A 20,700-nucleotide genomic window follows, 5' to 3' on the forward strand; every position below is an offset into this window, starting at 1 on the left:
AAAAGTGACAGTATAAAGGTGGTTGATCTAGTTCATACTGAAAAGCAGACTGTGGTAGGAATCTGGAATTCATAAACTAAATCTTGCTAGCTACCTCTGACCTGTGCCAAGAGCACCCTTTTAAAAACAGTACTTGATCCAGGATTGAGATTCCATTCTCAAGAAATCCACAAAAGTTTTCCATCTGATACACAGCTCATCATTATTGGGTTGGGGTATTATTTAGGCCGGGGCAGGGGGTTGTTGGTGTTACTGATACTATTTTTTTGTATCTTTATTTTTAGATTAATGATTTAATGTGTAAACTGTTCTCTTTAGTTGTGTACTTTTTGATGTGTCTTATTTATTCTTTGTTACTATTTTCGTTATACTGTATACATTTTTTAAATGTTAAGCCAACTTGAGCATGGTTTTAGCTATGGAAAGGCGGCATACAAATAAAATTATGTATGTAGGTATCAGTCATTACGACACTCTGCACAGGACCCACTTCTATATTGGTATTAATTTTAAAAATGACCCTTTGTGTTTAAAAAGGGCTAAAATAGTGTGTACATCATCTCCTTATGGGAGAGGGTGTAATAGGCTGTGGTGCCCATGCAATGACTGTGCGATGCTATCCTCTCCGGGCTTTACTAATAGGCAAGAGTGAAGCAGCTTATTTTGGATGTCACGGAAAGATAGAAATTTGCTAGTTTTTTTATTATTTTTAAAAATTTGTATTTTTACTGACAGGGAAGCTGAGGTTCTCCGTGGGGTTTCGAGAAGGGCAAGGTTTCAGATGCCAAAATAATTTCGCCAGTAGTAGATGTCGTGCTTGCGGGTGAGAAAGTGCCATTGCTGCTAGGCTTCAGCCAGCAAGATGTCTTAGAGCCAAGATGGCTCTAAAAACCGCAGTCAAAATCTGGGCTCTCTCGCCAGTGGGGCAGCTGGATAATTTTAGACATCGGATTTAGTAGCTTATGCCCTTCGGATGACCACGTGCATTAAGTTTTGAGCCACAAAACGACACCCCTCCCAATCTCTACCTCATCCTTAGCACAGCTGCTACATTCCTGACATGTTGAAATAAAAGCAAAAGACCGCGTGCCAATCCTGATGGAAAACTGTAAACCTGGCCACGTGGGCGCTTTTGCATTTTAAGCTCACTTTACTTTTTACAGCTTGCAGCCATTACGCAGGTTTTGCTTCCACTGCCCTGCCGCTATAAAAGCGTAAGGAAACAAGCACCCTCCTACTTGTATGGAAAAAAGAACGTATTTTTTAATAAAAATAACCATAATAAATAATGACTCGAGGCATGCTCTCGAGAAACAGTGCTCAAGAAAGCAGCCTTTAAATGAGCTGCACCTCGCTGCTCCCCACCGGCCCAAATTATACGCGGGTTGGGGCGGCAGCGGAGGGGAGGAATGTTGCTCGGAACGCGGAGTGCGAGTCTCCGGGAGCTTTCGGTTCCCTGTCTGAGTGACGCAACAGGAGCCGGCAGAGAGAGCGAGAGAAAGAGAGCAGATAGGTCGCCCTGGAAATGTTCTGAACCCGGAAGCAAAACGAAGCGGCTCTTCCGGCCGACTCGTGCTGCCCATGTGTTTGCCGGCCGAGTGCCGGAATCTGCGCGGGGATGAAGTTCGCTTACAAGGTTCGCTTACAGGGCGGGGGGCTTCGTCCTTTCTGGCCGGTGGTCTCGGAGCTTGGGCAGCCCTAGGTCTGGCAAGAGGAGCCCGTCGCTGCCCGTTTCTTGAGGGCCCAGCCTCTGGGCGGCCGCTTGATCCCAGACCTTCCAAGCGTCCCTGTTTCCCAGGGGCGTCCCTGATTTAGATAAGGTTTCTGATTTGACCTCGGACTGTCCCACTTTTCCTTAGGATGTCCCTGTTTTCACTGGAGAAATGTTGGAGAGTATGTGATCCCTGTCCTCCTTTTCCCTTCCTGTTGCTCCTTTTAATCGTTATCTTGCCAAATTGCTCGAGTAGCGTGTCCAGCTTTAATCCTCTTGGAAGCCAGGAATTCTCCTGCCGACCTCCGCCACTGCCGACTATCCGCATTTGCTCATAATCTGGCAAATGCACACAAAATTTGCTATCTTTATGTGTTGCTTAACTAGCTGACTCTGGTACTTGGCATGCTACAAATCGTTGAAATTGAACATTAATGTTGACTTCCATTTGCACCATCTTTTCTATCCCCTAGCTGCCTTTTTTCCTTACAAAACTCCCGTCTTTTCCTCCTACTTGACAGATAGACGCATCTGTGCACATCCTCCCTGTGGTTGGGAGAATGAGTTGGCTACAAGTCAAATACTCTTCTTTCATCCCATCCGTTATTCAGGTAGACAATGCTGTGATCTCCAGATGATGTTGGACTGCAACTTTCGTGATCCTTGACCATTGACCATGTTGTCAAGGGCTGATGGGAGTCCAACAACATCTGGAGGGCCCCACATTGGCTGCTTCTGCACTATATCCTCTTAATTTATCCCCTCACTGGTTTGTACTATTTGAAACTTCATAGGTATTTATATAAAACAATTAAAAAATTGTCCAGTAGCACCTTAGAGACCAACTACTGGTTAAGTCTGCATTCACTTCGCTTCTCTCTCTTTTCAGTTCTCCAACTTGCTGGGTACAGTCTACCGACATGGAAACCTGAATTTCACTCCAGATGGGAACTCTCTGATTAGTCCTGTGGGAAACAGAATTACCGTCTTTGACTTGAAAAAGTATGCATTTTCTTTCATTGCCTTTATAAATGAGCTTTCTCAAAGAGTAAATGACCAGTAGAGGTATTGAGCCTCTGCATATAACACAGACTGCTAAAAGGGCTACTTGGGTCTGTTTCTGGGTCTCTTCTGTTATTCCACTATAGTGAAAGAATGTGCTCCATTATCAAAGTTATAAAATGGGCTAATGAATAGTACACTGCATTCACACTGGGAAGGATGTAGCTATTTCCCACTCCCCTTCATACATGTGGGATGACATAAAGGAAATCTGGCTTGAGAAACATGGTATTGTGTGCAGAAATGTATTTCTATGTGCAATTCACACTTCCTGGATTGGGCAGAGGTGTATAACAGATTAGCATTTTGCATACAGTTCTGTCACTGTTTGGACGTTTTATTGATTCTTTCACCCTCTTCTCTTCCAGTAACAAGTCTGAAACATTATCACTGGCAACCCAGTACAATGTTGCATGCGTGGGACTCTCTCCAGATGGAAATCTTGCTATATTAGTTGATGAAGGTATTTTAGATTTTTAATATAATAAAAAAGAATTCAGTCAGTATCACGAATTTTTAACAGAAATATAAGTTACGGTTAGATTCATTTTAAGTATAACTATATTTTATAATGTTCTACAATCAAGGCAAAAAATGTTGTTTGCTTTTATTATAGTCCCTTGAATAACATGACACTTTTATTTCATTTAGAAATTTGAGTTTGAAATTGGGCTGAATATAAATGATGCTCAATCTATTTGTTCTTTTTCCAACAGAGGGAGCTGCCTTACTTGTCAGCTTGATCAGTAAATCTGTGATTCATCGGTTCCATTTTCAGAAACCTGTACACAGTGTCTGTTTTTCCCCAAATGGAAAGTAAGAGAAACTTCCTGGTTTTGTGTTTATTTCTTTTTTTGTATGTATAAGTGATAGTAGTACCAGTTGTTGTTGAATTGAATTTTGCTTATCATAGGAGTTGGGAACGTGACCTTTTTTACTGGATCACCTTTATACACCCCAAATCAATATGCTTCTTGTACAAAAGTGTCTGGTGACAAAATAATTACAAATAACTATCTAGCTGTAAATACAGACTTTCGCTTATGTTTATGTATGTGTGTAGATATATAAACCTTGGAAACCTGCACAATTCTACTGCATTATCTGAATACATGCGCTTGGCGTCATCTTGTTCATTTTTATTTCTCTGCTGAATAATTATGTATGTTAAGTTCATTTTTCATATTATGTTAAACAGGAAATTTGTGGTCACAAAGGAGAACGTTGCTCTGATGTACCATGCCCCAGGAAAAAAGCGAGAATTTAATGCGTTTGTCCTTGACACAACTTACTATGGTGCATATGACGAAACAACATGCATTGATTGGACAGATGATTCTAAGTAAGTTTTAATATATGCAGTTTACCAAGGCAACATAGAAAATGAGCAAATACATTGAAAACCAATGCGACTTGGGTTGATTGTATCTGCTGATAATTTTGAAAATCTTGCATTGCAAAAAGAAAAGAAAAGAAAAGAAAATCTTGCATTGCTCTTTTTAGGAGAGTGTATTTAGGCAGTGCCTCATCTCATAAATTCCCTTAACAGTAATGCTAAAAGTTCAGGTTATTGTTTCAGGATTCTCCATTGTCCACATTTTTCACTCGTTAATAGAGATTTTGTTAACTCCTGAGTTAATAAACAATTTTTATTAAAGTAAGCATAGAGGGTTGGGTCCAGCAGAACCTGTCTGCAAATGGAAATATTCTTTCTCTACACAGAAGGTGTTGCAGTCAAGCCCAAGCTTCCCTGAACAGAAAGAGGGACACACTTTTTTTTAATCTGTTCCTCCTACAGCTCTCTGCTGCCACTTCTGACACTGTTCCAGAGGTTCCCCAACCCTCCAGAGTAGTTGGGGTGTATATGTGCAGAGAAGGACCAATGAAAATCACCTTCCCCACGCTTCTGTGAATTAGACCTGGAAACATCCCATTTATTGAACAGAAATCCTCTCATGGATCTCTGAATCCAACTTAAGATTTGTAATGCAATCATTTCCATCATTCCATACAATTATTCCATTCTTTAAAAAAGGGTTGTTGAAATATATTAAAAATGACTCCTTCATTTTCTCCTCTTTCAAATAAATATAATGTATTTCTCCAAATTCACTGTCTATAAAAGTTTACTTAAATCAGTTTTTAATATCATTAAGTGTCCACTGATCTATTTCAATTGCCTCTGTTTTGTATATCCACATGTACACACTTTGGCCAATAGCAGTAAGGGATCAACCAAATGCCTTTTCCCAGTTTAAACTGGAGAGACTATCCACTCAGATGGCGGGAACTGGGAACTGTGGTTTGGAATCCCATGATTTCCTTCCAGTGGCAGTGAACCTTTGGATCCAAATCTGTCTCTTCGTTCCTTGCTATCTTTCCAAAGGCCTCTCACTGTCAATAGAATTGAGCGGTATAAACTGCTTGTTCGCATATCCACTATGATGTAGTTTTTGAGATGTTCTAACTACGATTCTTTTATTCTAGATGTTTTGCAGTAGGAAGCAAAGATATGTCAACGTGGGTGTTTGGAGCAGAGCGATGGGCCAATCTGATTTATTATGCATTGGGAGGTCATAAGGATGCAATTGTTGCCTGTTTTTTTGAAGGAAACAGTCTAGATGTATGTACCTCTTATATATATATTGCATTGGTTTTTATGATTAGTGTACTTTGCTTTTGGATAATTATATGGCACAAGTCAATGAAAGGCTGTGTATAGTCTACTTTCCTCAAGGTGTTTATATACTGTAGGGGTCTTCTGCAGATTGCTTATCTGGGGGGCAGTGGCAGTTCTTTAAAAAGTGCCCAGAACTGATGTCCTGGGTGCCCAGAAATAAGCCAGCAATCAGCACCTCAGATATATTATGTTCCCATATTTCTAAGTCCAGAAGGGCCTGTTATGGATTTTGGACATTTTGGCAGTTAATGAATGTATATATTTAGAATGTATGTATACAGCGGAGCTCAAAAGTGTACAATAAACGTAAGATAACAATAAAGTAGGATCCCAACAAGGCTTTATATTTGGTCTAAAAATTCAGTTTATTAGACATCTCACATCCAAGATTGCTTTCTCTCAAATAAGTTCAAATTGAAAGATAATGTCTTTGTAATTAGGTACACAGGAAGCTGGCTCATACTGAATCTAACTATTTATCTATCTATCTGTCGGGCTCAGTCTTGTCTATACTGACTGGTAGTGAGTTTCCAGGCTTTTAGGCAGGAGCTTTTCACAGCTCTATCTGGAGACATGAGGGATTAAATTGGGGATCTGCATGACTATGTTGCAAGGGAGATGCTTTTTCGCTGAACTGTGGTCATTTTTTCCCTTGTAAGTCAAGTAGCTTACAAGATTCTGTTTTACAGTTTCATGAGAGAACATTTTATTCTTAGAGAATTGCAGTCTTTTGAGCTAAGTATCCTTTTGACTCTCAGTTGAGCATAGTGACATCAAATGTTTGTTTAGCTCGTCTGCTTAAGGCTCATTCCAGTTGTGCAATGATGTTAACCATTATGTTTTGGTGTTCCAGTTGTACACTGTCAGCAGAGATGGGGCTTTGTGTGTCTGGCAGTGCGATACAGAACTAGATGGTTTGAAAGTTCGACCCCCAAAAGATCAAACTGAAGATAAGGCAGAATTGGCAGAAGGCCTAGATGAAGAGTTGATGGAAGAACAGAAGGGCAAAGAGGTCCATGGGAAAGCCAGCACACATAAGAAAAAAGAGAAGGGAAAGAGAGTAAAATACTCATGTGCTGCCAAGTAAGTGATCTTCCAGAGAGAATAGGAGGAATATGTTGCAACCAGGAGCTTGGTCATGTAGTCAAAGCCAGTGTATATGAAAACAAAACAGTTCCATTAGACTGTCTCATTGTCACACTATGAATGTGCTGCAGGCATGACTCTTGATTAGGATTGTGGCATTCTAACCTTCTAAAGTGTGAAGATCTCCCACACCACAATCTCCAAGCATGTTCAACTGAAAGCACTTAGACTTTCCCTTGCGGTGGACAACACTGCCTTAACAAGCATCCAGTTAATAAGAAACAGGCTCAGACTTCCCCTGTCAATGTGGCAGGATCTGAAGTGGACATGTTAGAGGTGGAACAGAAAAATGCCATACAGAGCAATTCTATCCCCTGATTCACTGGTTAACCAGTGGGGGGCAAGCATTCCTCTGCTGCCGCGTCCCCACTGTGCCTGACAGTTCGTGGGCAGGTGGAAGCCACTGCTGGTGGTATCCAGTGTTAACCACAACATTGTTTCTTCCTTTGACTTTTTTATAGCTTTTTTGTTTTGTTTTTTTTTTAAAGTGGTGGGTTGGATGTTGCTTGGATTTTTAATAGATGGCTACCTTTCTTTACTTGTTTTTACTTCATGTCCAAAATGTCAGAGTACCATTGGTCTTTTGCTGGTGTATTATGAAATTAATTGAGTGGTAAATATGCCCTGCATTAAACGCATGTCAGTAGCATATTTCAATTGTTTTCTCAGATACTTTTTCAACAAAGAAGGTGATTTTAACACCTTGACAGCTGCAGCTTACCACAAGAAAATTCACCTACTAGTCACTGGCTTCGCGTCTGGAATTTTTCACCTCCATGAACTTCCAGAATTCAATCTCATCCATTCTTTAAGGTAAGTATGGATATTGCTTATTATAGAGAAATGTAGTTCTAGAGAAAGAACAAATCTTTTTTTTTCTTTAAAAGCAATTTCTGCTTTATAAGCTTGGACAGAGTAATACTGGTATTAGTGTCCCTTCTTCATCTACAGGTTCTTATGACTTAATAATGCATTATTTTATATGTGTCTGAAATTTTAGCATGGGCACCCAAATGCTTCGCTTTAAGCAGTTTCTTTCTTTCTTTTTGCTACTTAGCATTTCGGACCAAAGGATCGCATCTATTTCTATCAACAGTACTGGTGACTGGATTGCTTTTGGGTGTGCAGGTGCGTAACTGTAAGACACGCAGTTGAATGAGGGCCTGTTTATACAATCAGTTATGTTGAGAGAACCCTTTGACACACTTCATCTGTGGAAATTCCTTTAGATATAAATTGGGGGCTGCTGGGATGAGAAGCTTAAATCTTCAGCTCTGCTGGTGTTAAGTCCCCAATGCTGACTCTGTTGAAGACACCGTAGCATAACTTGCTTATCCTTGCTCAGTTGAGGTTCAGCCAGGTGAGGTGAAGCTGGTAAGCCAAGCTGGTGTAAGTTCCCAAAAAAGGTCATGCTAGGGGCAGGACCAGAGCCCTCTCTCCGACTTAGGCTGGATCCTGAGCCCATTCAGTTTGGTTGCATGCCCTGCCATAGACTACACCTTGAAAGGCTTGCTATGCTCAGGCAGAGCAGCAGCCCCACTGTTTGACAGTGTTTGGATCAGGTTTCACTTCATGCTCTCTTAACCTACACCAGCTTGCTTTGCGTCAGCTTCTTGTGCATATGATCGCTCCTTTAGAGACTTTGGAAAGTTATCACATCCAGGCAAAATTAGGGAGGTTGGACCCATTTCTTTATCAAGCTGGGTTATGAAATCACGAACAATAGCAGGTTGAGTCAGAATCTCCTTGTTACTTGAATACATTGGTTTGGGCCCTAGCCTCTGGAGCAGGAGAAAACAAGCTTCCTCCATCTTCCATGTGGCAGCCTTTTAGATATTTGAAGGTGGCTATCATATCTCCTCTTTTCCAGGCTAAACATACCCAGCTCCCTCAACCATTCCTCATAAGGCTTGGTCATGGCAATGTGTGTTGCATTGCCAGTTCATGCATCATGTTGTCCTTGTGAATATGGGCAAGCACAAGCTTGTGTAAAAAATAAGAATCCAGTAGAACCCTGAGAGCGGTGAAATGCGAATCCAGTTTGGTCAGTCTTGATTGGTGCAGTTCTTACACCCACCGTATTTCTGAACTCATTAACTGCAATTTACAGACATAGCTTTGTGTGTGTTGGTGTATTCTATGTATTGGTGCTGCAGGAAAATGTATAGATTGAATAGTTGTATTTGAGTCTGAACTACTTGTCATTATACTTACAGGTCTGGGGCAGCTTCTGGTTTGGGAATGGCAGAGTGAGTCCTATGTGCTAAAGCAGCAAGGCCATTTCAACAGCATGGTTTCTCTTGCATATTCTCCAGATGGGCAGTACTTAGTCACTGGTGGAGATGATGGGAAAGTAAGTCTGCCGCATGTTATTGAACATGGAGTTCGTAGTTCTCTAAAATCTGCAATTTCTGGACATATACTATAAAGATACTAAGAAAGGAGCTCTTAAAGTTCCTAGGAGCTAGGAACCTTAATTTATTTTGGATATGTTGTCATTCCTGTTTGCTATGGGTGATGCTTGCATTATTTTTTTAGAAAAAAGACATTAGTGTATATTTGGAGCAGAAGCAAAGCTGTGTAACATGGAAGTTGACCACGTTCTTGGTTGGCTGTAGCGACTCGTAATGTCTGGCCAGATCACGTTGTCAGTGAGGTTTCCAACTGACGGCAAAATGATAAAATCATGTCCTTGGGCTTCTTCAAGTGTGATTTTGAATGGCTTGCTTAACTTCCCTGGAGGTTTAGCTCTGCTAAGTGTGGTGTACTGGAATGTGCTTTCAATGACTTGAATCTCAATACTGTGTCAGTCCCAGAAAAGGAATATTTCTGAAGCTTACTGGAGCATTTTCTGTATTATTTTCAGGTGAAGGTGTGGAACACCAGCAGTGGTTTCTGTTTTGTAACTTTTACAGAACATACAAGCAGTATATCTGCCGTAACATTTACCACTTCAGGATATGTCATTCTGAGTGCTTCCCTAGATGGGACAGTTCGGGCTTTTGATCTGCACAGGTAAATTATTCTTTTACCCCCCCCCCCAGCAAAATTCTCTCTTCCCTGAGCTTGGAGTGGAAAACCAGAGAATTTAGAGGGAATATTTCTAATTAATATCTAGAATGTTGTTTGGTTAGACGCGGTACACTCCTCTTGTGCCATTGTGTCATGTGAGCATTTCATAATTTGAAAGTATCCAATAGAAAAATTGTGCCTGGTTTCAGAAACAACCAAAGCCTAGCCTTCTCCATTGAGAAGCCTAGGCTTTGGTTGTATAAATATATTTTTTTAAAGCTAATCAGTTGTTCACTTGGGATATTTCATCACTTTTTGTGATATCACTGAGGGACTTTGAACTAGAATAGTATACAGGCACCAAAGTTTTTCCTTAAATCATGTTTCTGCATGTTTTAAACAGATACCGCAATTTCCGCACCTTCACTTCCCCACGACCAACACAATTCTCTTGCTTGGCTGTGGACTCCAGTGGTGAGATTGTTTCAGCTGGTTCTCAGGACTCCTTTGAAGTATTTGTGTGGTCAGTGCAGAGTGGACGACTCTTAGATGTAAGAGGCATTTTGTTTTGGTTGTCTCAACCCCTTTTGAAACTGCTTTTAATTGAAGCTGACTCCATCCTTAGAGCAGAGACCGTATATATTTGCAGGATTTAAAAGAATCATTGAACTTGAGTGAGTTGAGCATGATTAAAAATAGGCACATCTTTAATTTATCTTACTAGCTAATGTTCAGTTTTTGCATATAAATTCAGCTTCTAACATCTAACCCTATTGATCGGCACAGCTTTGCCCACTTGGTGACCTGTGTCTTCATAGCTTCAACAGAATCCTTTGTAAAGCAAGTGGAGAGGTCTGCCTATCATTTTCACTCCCATTATGATCATTCATTATAAGGATGTATCCCATGTATGTTAGCTGTTCTGTGTGTGCTGCCGTGCTGAATCTGGCAATGATATCTGCTGCCTAATAGTCATGTCTCGCAATGCTGATCCACAGCTGTGATGGCGATACAGTGATTGTTCTAGTGTTGCTGTATTGAAAGTCCTAGTGCTTGTGATCCTGGATCCTTGCTCTGATTTGGTGGTGCATTAGAAGGATCTGGTCATGTGCTTTGCCGATTTTAAATGTGGCCCAAAAGTCATATACTATAGTAACTTTAAATGTTGGGAATTGCAACCCGGTAATGAAATCTCTAATGTGCAACTTTTGCATTTTGTATGCATATAGTTCCATCTGTGGATTATTGTTTTCCCTGTATAAGATCCTGTGTAAACCAACATGTATAAAAGAAATCAAATTGGCTTTTCTCCATTAGGTCTTAGCTGGTCATGAAGGCCCCATCAGTAGCCTGTGTTTTAATCCCGTCAAGTGTGTCCTAGCAAGTGCCTCTTGGGATAAGACAGTCAGGTTGTGGGATATGCTGGATAGCTGGAGGACCAAGGAAACACTGGCACTGAACTCGGATGGTGAGTCCCTTGGAAATCTCTTGTGCGAATACAGGCAGCTATGTTCTCCGTGTGATGTTGGGTGGCTGGTTAAAGCTTCAATTGGTCCTAGGTTCTGGGAAGAAAGCTTGCATATAATGCAGCTTTTTCCTCACAACTGGAACTTAATTCGTCAGGTAGTACATCTGTGTTTACTTGTATTTACTTGAAGCAATTCTGTCTCTCCCTTCTTTGTTGCCCAGTCCCAGGGTGGGTTGCAAAGCATGCAGCGCACCATAAACTGCAATAAATACTATAATAACAAGCTGAAGGATCAGATGAGAAACAGTCAATGAGCAAGCATTATAAGATTCATATTAAAATGAGTAAATGCAGTCATTGAATCTCCATTGCATAAAAGCTTGGCAATACACATACATTTGCATTAAAAACCAACCAACCCGGTACAGCAGGTGTCAGCAGTACCTGCTGTAAAATGTAAACTGCAAAAGGTTCAGAAATGAAAAAAATGAAAATGAAAAAAATGCCAGGATAAATGGTTATGTTTCAGCACGACTTTATACAGCACAGCATTATATATAGTCTTTGTGACGATGGATATGTTATGTGTTGAGCGTGTGTGTTCATGTGTGATTTCTGGAAATTCTGAATCTGGTTTCATTGAGTTTATCTGTGTGTGTGTTTTTAACAACTGAGGGCAATGTGGCTGAAATGTACATACAGGAAGGCGTGACTTTGGTTTTGCTCCCTTACCTTTTCCAGTGCTCGCTGTTGCTTTTCGTCCGGATGGCAGTGAACTTGCAGTTGCTTCCTTGGATGGACAGATCACTTTCTGGGACCATGAAAATGCTGTGCAGACTGGATCAATTGTGGGGCGACATGACCTTCAGATGGGCAGAAAAGAGCTGGACAAAATAACCGCCAAACAATCTGCTAAGGGGAAGTAGGTAGCCTTTTTTAAAAAAATAATTTTTTTTTTGTTTACAGAAGTACATGCCTTGTCTCTTTTTTCAGGTAGTAAAGTCTTTTCTACAGTATGAGACATTAGTGTTGAGTACAGTATAAGGTCAGGGATGGAGAGGAGGGGTGGTGGTGAAACTTACATTCTTTTTTATCATATATGTGTGGGGTTTTGTGTCAGTGTCAACTGGATAGGTTCTCTTTCTATTTGCTTGTTACATAAGTAGGTTGACTATTTGATCACAGGGTTGGGAGGGATCTCCAGTGTCATCTAACCCATTTGTGACCGTATTCTAGGAAGGATTAGCTCTCTTCCTTTGAATTAGGGATACTTAATATAGTTGTTGGAATTAACTACCTGTGTATCTGGTGAACTTGAGTTTTATTAGACTAGTTTTAATAGAGAAGTAGGAAGCTTGTGCATTGCTTGCTGCCTTTGAAAGCTCTCTTGCGCATCCTATTGACTTTTTGTAAATTAAATGTGTCTCCTTACTGCAGATAAAGGTGTGCATATGTGATTGTATTAGTATCTGGTTTTGATAACTTCTTAAGATGTGGTCATCTGACTTAATGCTCCCATCAGCTATGAGCTTGTAGTCAGACTTGTAGGCAGAGTCTTAGGTTTTACTTGTTGCTGTATGAAAGGTAACCTTGCAATTTGTTAGAGCTCATTCAGCACCCCTCTTACCATGTTAGCAGGCAAAGATAGTAAGAGAATGGCAGGCATATGTTTTGAAGGACTGTATTCAGATAACTTATTCAGATAATTTTTGCAAAGAAAGAACTTAGTGCAGGTAGGTTTTTAAACAGTGATGGATATGTCAGGCGATATGAGTATTTTCTCTTTTTTTTAATCTCCCACTAATAAAATAGAAGGCTCTACTATAATTAATAACCCCATGGTATTCAGGCTGTCACAACATTGTTTATTTCAATCCTGACCTTCTATTGTGTGTTGAGTCTCTTTAGTTCATAAAAAAATGATTTTAAGATGGCGATGGTTGGAATGGTTGGGTAGAGAAATGAGGACCTAATTTCTTAGCACAACAGACATCTATCTGCAGCATAACCAGAATATCTCTCTTGGTGGAAGGGACTGACTTATAACATAAATCTAACATGTCTTTGTTTTCCTCCCCAGATCTTTTACTACTCTATGTTACTCAGCTGATGGGCAGTGTATTCTAGCAGGAGGGCAGTCAAAGTTTGTTTGCATTTATCATGTCAAGGAACAGATGCTCATTAAGAAATTTGAAATATCTTGCAACTTGTCTTTGGATGCAATGGAGGTTAGTGATTGATTCCCCCCCCCCCTTATTTGTTGTATATGTTTGGGTATGATCTATATGACACTATTAAACTGAAGTATGTATGTGCTTCTGCTTCCCTGTGGCAACCTGAGTTGTAATTCGTCAATGAATCCAGTCTTTGGACCAAGTGATGCAAATATGTGCTCCAAAGTATTTTGTTATGACATTCCAATCTATTTCTGGTATGAACCAATGTTGTCTTTCTAGTGCGTGACTTTTATCCAGAAAGCATGGGCACATCTTCGATTTAGAGGGATAGAGATTGAGCAAATGCTGTAGCCCTTTAAATATTCTGAAACATTATAGAAATTCCAAATAGTTTACCTGAATTCATGTGCCTTCTACCTGAAGAATATAAGCTTTGCAATGTTGTTGTTGTTTTTCAATTTTACAGGAGTACTTGGATCGCAGGAAAATGACTGAATTTGGTAGCATGGCATTAATAGATGAAGGAACTGGGGATGATGATAATGTTGCAATCCCTCTTCCGGGAGTTAAAAGAGGTATCTGTTTCCATTTCACAATTTTCAGCTTATCTGCTGTTTCATGTGTGCCAGGTACTCTGTGAGCTAGGGTCGGGGAGGAATGGAAAGGGTGAGAACATGCAAAGCAAGCCTTTTGTTTATGCTTTCTCACTTTTACTTCCTAAAACGGTGATCAAACCTTTTTTTTAAGCTGGGAGTCCAGCTAATAGCACTTTGTCTTCTTTTGACATCTCCTGAAGAGTGAAACCCATTGTGTGAGAATGGGCGCTTGGAATTTAAGATTTCAAAATGCTGAGGTCGATGCAGCCATCAGTTTCACATTCTGTGATGGTTCCAGCACTGTGGTCGCCACCAGCATTTTCACATCCATCCCTGTTTTGTGAAGTTGTCCCTGTTGCCTCTTTCCTGTGTTCTCTTGCAGTTTACCTGTCTTAATCTGTTTCCGCTCCCATCAGCCCCATCCAACGCTGCATTCAGAAGGATAGGCAGATTCCTAGACATTACTGCAACAATCTGTTCAGTGACAGTGATGATAGGGAAGGAAATGGGTTGTATCCAACACTGCGCAAGCAGAGTTCCACTTGTGCAACAGGACTTTCATTGCCTCTCTTTTTCTGGTACATCAGCAAAAGCTGTTCCAAGGGTTCCCCAGCCCTCCAAAAACTTGAGTGTGTCGGCGGGACTGGTGGGGTACGTGAGAGGAAGTTCCATTGCATGCAGGGAGGTACAGTGGTACCTCGGGTTACATACGCTTCAGGTTACATACGCTTCAGGTTACAGACTCCGCTAACCCAGAAATAGTGCTTCAGGTTAAGAACTTTGCTTCAGTATGAGAACAGAAATCGTGCTCCGGCGGCACGGCAGCAGCAGGAGGCCCCATTAGCTAAAGTGGTGCTTCAGGTTAAGAACAGCTTCAGGTTAAGTACGGACCTTCAGAACGAATTAAGTACCGTATTTTTCGCTCCATAGGACGCACTTTTTCCCCTCCAAAAATGAAGGGGAAATGTGTGTGCGTCCTATGGAGCGAATGCAGGCTTTCGCTGAAGCCTGGAGAGCGAGAGGCATCGGTGTGCACCGACCCCTCTCGCTCTCCAGGCTTCAGGAAGCTATCCGCAAGCCTTGCAAGCCCGGTGGGAGTTCCCGCGGGCTCACAAGGCTTGCAGGCAGCAGCCTGCAGCCCCGGCGAGTGTCCGCAAGCCTTGCGCGCCCGGCAGGAGGTCCCACCGAGCGCGCGAGGCTTGGGGCAGCAGCCTGTCGCCCGAAGCACGGGGAGCCCTCCGGAGGGCTCCCCGTGCTTCGGGCGAGTGTCTGCAAGCCTTGCGCGCCCGGCAGGAGGTCCCGCCCAGCGCGCAAGGCTTGGAGCTGCAGCTTGTCGCCCGAAGCACGGGGAGCCCTCCGGAGGGCTCCCCGTGCTTCGGGCGAGTGTCTGCAAGCCTTGCGCGCCCGGCAGGAGGTCCCACCGAGCGCGCGAGGCTTGGGGCTGCAGCTTGTCGCCCGAAGCACGGGGAGCCCTCCGGAGGGCTCCCCGTGCTTCGGGCGAGTGTCTGCAAGCCTTGCGAGCCCGGCAGGAGGTCCCGCCCAGCGCGCAAGGCTTGGGGCTGCAGCTTGTCGCCCGAAGCACGGGGAGCCCTCCGGAGGGCTCCCCGTGCTTCGGGCGAGTGTCTGCAAGCCTTGCGCGCCCGGCAGGAGGTCCCGCCCAGCGCGCAAGGCTTGGGGCTGCAGCTTGTCGCCCGAAGCACGGGGAGCCCTCCGGAGGGCTCCCCGTGCTTCGGGCGAGTGTCTGCAAGCCTTGCGCGCCCGGCAGGAGGTCCCGCCGAGCGCGCGAGGCTTCAGGCGGCAGCTTGTCGCCCGAAGCACGGGGAGCCCTCCGGAGTGTCTGCAAGGTCCCGCCGAGCACGCGAGGCTTGGGGCGGCAGCCGCGGGGGGGGGATAATTTTTTTTATTCATTCCCCCCCCCCCCAAAAGAGGTGCGTCCTATGGGCCGGTGCGTCCTATAGAACGAAAAATACGGTACTTAACCCGAGGTACCACTATATGTTGTGTGAAGCTTTCAGTGTTGGATAGAGCCGAAAATGTAGTTTTCACTATGTTGTTTAAACATTTTACTCTGGCAAACAGTTTTAAACCTTTATAGAAATATTGTACTGATGGCTAACTAAATGGAATTAACATGGATTCTCATGGTTGATACATGCAAAGTTAATTAAATTTGTCTTTTCCTTTGTTTCAGGTGACATGAGTTCTCGCTCCTTTAAACCAGAAATAAGAGTGACCTGCCTCCGCTTCTCTCCTACCGGTGGGTGCTTTTAGAAGGGAGCTGGCAGTGGTGTGCTCCTGCTGCTTTTAGGATCAGGTTGTGGTGGTTTAAAAGAAATGGAAGGGGCTGTCTTTTTAAAAATTGCTATTAATATTTTTTTTGTTTGCGAATTTAATGAGAAGAACAAGGAAAAAGAGGAAATAAAAGAAGAGAAAGAGGGATAATGATAACTGGCATATATAAATAATACTAAAGATAGACCACCATTAGTAAGTAATTAAACATACGTTAATAAGCCTTCCAAATGTCCAAATAGGTATCCACACAAAACTGATGCCCATATGAAACATGTGGGGATCCCTGTGTGCTTGTGCTCCCTCAAAATCATGCGCCCCTGGCCCTCCCCATGCTATGCCTCTGTCTTGAGTGTTTTCCCTAACACTCCTCACATGCTGTTTTGTGCCTCCATCTCTTGCCATCAGCATTGACAGGCAACCAGTCAGACCTCTGCCTTTCATTTGCAGCAGGAAGGAGTAGTGAAGGAAACTTCAAGAAACAAGGATCTGCAGTGACAGGGGCAGGGTAGAGTCACATGACACATTTAAAGCACAGGGCTTCCCCCAAAGTGTCGTGGAAGCTGTAGTTTGTTAAAGGAACTGGGAATTGAATTAAACTACAGTTCCCACCATTACTTGCTTTGGAATGAGATGGCTGTCTTAGTTCACCCCTAGAACAGCATAACTAATCATAATTACTAGATATTTGTCACTTATTTGAACTTTGATTTGACTAGTGGAAAATACATGTTTTATGCCAGCCAGTACAGTTAAAGAATAAAGTTGTTTGTACACGTAGGTTTATTCTTCAAGATCATGGTTTATAAAAGCTGTCTTTAATATAATTTTCCAATATTCCTCCTTCCAGACATGAACAATTTTAACTAGTACAAGCAATATTTCTCTTGTAGGACGAAGCTGGGCAGCAACAACCACAGAAGGTCTTCTTATCTATTCTTTGGACTCTAGTCTGGTCTTTGATCCATATGACCTAGAAATTGACATCACCCCTAGCAGTATTCGTAAAGTACTGGTTCAGAAGGAGTACACCAAGGCGATTGTCATGTCTTTTCGACTGAATGAGAAGAAGCTGATTCAGGAGGTCCTAGAAACTGTTCCATACAATGAAAGTAAGCTGGAATTCTGTTGCCAGTCTAATGTGGTGGTTGCAGAAAGCTAGATTTCCTGAGGTTCTAAGACGTCTCCAATACTTGGTTTGCCTATATACTAGGGAGAAGGGAAAGTATATGAAGTCCCAAATGATCTCAGGTGCTTGACATATGTGCAAGAATGCAAGTAGTGACCATTAGAGGAACAGAAAGAGGGGGAGAGAATATATATATATATATATAGAGTGTGTGTGTGTGTGTGTGTGCGCGCGCGCGCGCGCGCGCAGTAGCACCTTAGAGACCAACTAAGTTTGTTCTTAGTCTCGTAGGGTGCTACTGGACAATTTTTTTATTTATATATATATATTTTTTGACTGCGTCAGACCAACACGGCTACCTACCTGAATCTAGAAGAGGGGGAAATAGGGAAAGAATAGCATCGTGCAGTATGGCAGCTTATTGATTTGGATTTCCTTTGCCTGGAGATATCTTTTTTTAATTAAAAAAACAACAACTTGGAACTGGAAAACTTAGTGATGAATCATATAGAATATACTGGGGGTTTTTAGCTTAAGATTTTGCACATGTGATTTAAACTAATAACTTACTATTTTTTAAACTGCAGTTGAAGTAATCTCCTCAGTGCTTCCAGAAGTGTATATAGAAAAAATGCTAGAATTTTTAGCCTCTTCCTTTGAGACATCTCGTCATTTGGAATTCTATCTAATCTGGACTCAGAAGTTGCTTATGTTACATGGATGCAAGTTAAAAACAAGGTTAGTGACCTTGGGGATAAGGGTGTGGGAAGAGAGAGAATAAGACATACTGGTATCCTGCCCATATCCAAGAAATTTGGAATGGTTTCCCGTCAGAACTGGTTGGGCCCAGATCTGCTTAGCTTTAGAAAATTAAACATCATTCTTTAGACTGTGAATTTGAATTAGCAAAATTGGTATTTGTACCAATTTTATCCCTTTAAGGTGATTGGACTGAAAATTACATTCCTAATTGCCAGGTAGCTGCCACGGTGGACAGAACCTTAAATTGTAGCAATATTGTGTATGTGTGTGAGAGAGAGATAATTTACCACTTCTGCAAGTAGTAGTTGTTTCATTGCAAGTCACCATTCACAGCTGTCTCAGTTCTTTGAATTTAGCCCTTTTTATTCTTAAAATGTACAGAATGATTTTTACAAACCAAGTGTTAAGTTTTTTGTGTGCTTTTGCAGGTCAGAGAAACTGCTGCCCACCATTCAATTCCTTCAGAAGAGCATTCAGCGTCACTTTGAAGACGTTTCCAAACTGTACGTATTTTGTTCAGTTGCATTCTCTTTCAAATAATTTCTCTTCCCAGTAGAAAGAGATGACTCTGACTAGACTATTGAGCATTTCTTAATGAAAATTCCCTTTCCCCTTCCTTCCACCTAACATCCCACATTGTATTAGGGATAATTTTACCTGGGATCTTCTAGCTTTGTGTGATTTTGTTCTGTCAAGTTCCTTGCCATTCACTCACTGACCTCTTCCTGTTGCCTTAAGGACCCTTCCCATTCCCAACACCAAATTCCTTCAGGGGCGGGGTAGGTAGTTGGGGGCTGCATACTACTGGTTAGTAGGGACAGTCCTGTACTCCATCCTTGAATGCACACATGCATTCCCCATTCACACACGCACAAACACACAGTACATACCAGACTCATAATCTCATACCCTTAACAAACAGCCCCCAATAGCTAACCTGCTCCAATTAGTTCAGGAAGAGGTCTTCTTTCCCATTGTCTTAATTCCACCCTTCTGGTGTGTCTTTGTGGGGATGAAAAATGGGCCTTCCTCACTGGGCTGCACTGATCAGCAGAAGAGCATGGAGAAAGCTGGGGTGAGGAAAGGGCTTGGGGAAAGTCTGGCAGGCTAGAGAGTCACCATGTATGTTAGATCTGTTTGTTATTTCAGCCTTAGAGCATCTTGCAACATGGAGTTTACTTGCAGAAGCAGCTAGTATGAAGCCAATGAAGCATCCTCAATTAAAATCCACAGACATAACTTTCATATTGCCTCAAACATAATAGTTTTCATTGGAGCCATTCTCAGGTTTGCCTTGAGAAATTAAGCTATGAGTGTGGCATGTGTGAACCAATGCAAGTAGTATGTTGCTGATAGTGGTCTGATTATTGGCTACTTTTTATAAACATAGGAAAGCTCTTGCATGCACTGCTTTGAATCTACCTAATTCCCCCCCTCCAATGGTCTTTGTCTCTACAGTTGTGACTGGAACTGTTATAACATGAAATATATTATGGCCATTTCACAACAGAGGGGTGTGAAACGTACAGCAGAAGTGTCTGAAAATGAAGATTTGGAAGACTCCAATAATGACTCTGTCATGGAAGAATTGCCTGCACTTCCATGAACTTTTGAGAATGCTTTTTCATACATGTAATTTAAACAGTGGTATTCACTGAGAACTGAGCAGCCCTCATAGAGGCATATTTTGTACAGGTGATGCAGCAACATGATTGGGAGTAAGCAGGCTATTCCTTTTTGTCCTCTGTTTCTAAACTAGCATGTAAATTCTTGATACTGCTAAATCTTAAGCTAGACAATGTCATCAGACATTTTAGATGCCTGGGAGGAGGAGCAGGATCCATCTGCCACCAGCTGACTTCTGTTTCTGCACAGGAACTTTGAAGCTCCCTCCTTCCATTGACAGCCCTTTCTGGATTGGGAAGTCATTCAGAGTGGCATCCTGCAAGAATACATGGGGTGCCACTGGAATAAAACATAGGCTTCTGGCATGCATGGAAGTATTGGAATGCGAGTGGGGGTGGATCCCAGCCATGGCTTTTTTCCTGGCTTGAGGGTAAACGTGTAAAAGTGCTGCAGTCATATTGCAAATGGTCCAATGACCTTTAGCACAATTTCATTGATATAAAATTCAACTATTAGTTGTTTATGGGGGAAAGACAAATACTAGGACTACTGGGATCTGAGATCAACTGAATGAATATCTAGGCAAATATTTCTTGCGAAGCAGCTCATTGTATGTCCCAAATAACTCTGGTCGACAATTTCTAGAAACCAACCATGAACAAGTGATTCCAGCTATTCATAATCCATGATGTATTCGCAGATACCAACATGAAAATATGGTCGAGTAATAAAGGCATGTTCATAGCTTCACAGGTTGTCTGGAGTGCATTAAGGCATGCAGTTACTTTTATGAAGTACAGTGGTACCTCAGGTTACATATGCTTCAGGGTACAGACTCCACTAACCCAGAAATACTACCTCGGGTTAAGAACTTTGCTTCAGGATGAGAACAGAAATCGTGCTCTGGCGGCGTGACAGCAGCAGGAGGCCCCATTAGCTAAAGTAGTACTTCAGGTTAAGAACAGTTTTAGGTTAAGAATGGACCTCCGGAACAAATTAAGTACTTAACCTGAGGTACCACTGTACTAGAAAATTACCC

At 42.1% G+C, this 20,700-nt stretch overlaps 1 protein-coding gene across 1 annotated transcript; it reads left to right on the forward strand.

The window, feature by feature from the left end:
- The first annotated feature begins 1,477 nt into the window (after positions 1-1,477).
- On the forward strand, positions 1,478-20,411 carry PWP2 (PWP2 small subunit processome component). The gene is made up of 21 exons (XM_081003738.1): positions 1,478-1,636; positions 2,601-2,713; positions 3,142-3,236; positions 3,490-3,589; positions 3,972-4,115; positions 5,261-5,396; positions 6,307-6,536; positions 7,269-7,412; positions 7,657-7,727; positions 8,816-8,952; positions 9,466-9,614; positions 10,015-10,162; positions 10,929-11,079; positions 11,821-12,001; positions 13,160-13,307; positions 13,723-13,831; positions 16,044-16,109; positions 17,038-17,256; positions 17,861-18,011; positions 18,464-18,538; positions 19,494-20,411. Exons 1-21 carry the CDS (start codon positions 1,619-1,621, stop codon positions 19,639-19,641), a joined length of 2,733 nt encoding a protein of 910 aa, XP_080859864.1. The 5' UTR covers positions 1,478-1,618; the 3' UTR covers positions 19,642-20,411.
- The last annotated feature ends 289 nt before the right edge of the window (positions 20,412-20,700 follow it).

The sequence above is a fragment of the Podarcis pityusensis genome (genome assembly GCF_964106645.2).
Source record: "Podarcis pityusensis genome assembly, chromosome: 4".
In the NCBI taxonomy this organism is placed as follows: domain Eukaryota; kingdom Metazoa; phylum Chordata; class Lepidosauria; order Squamata; family Lacertidae; genus Podarcis; species Podarcis pityusensis.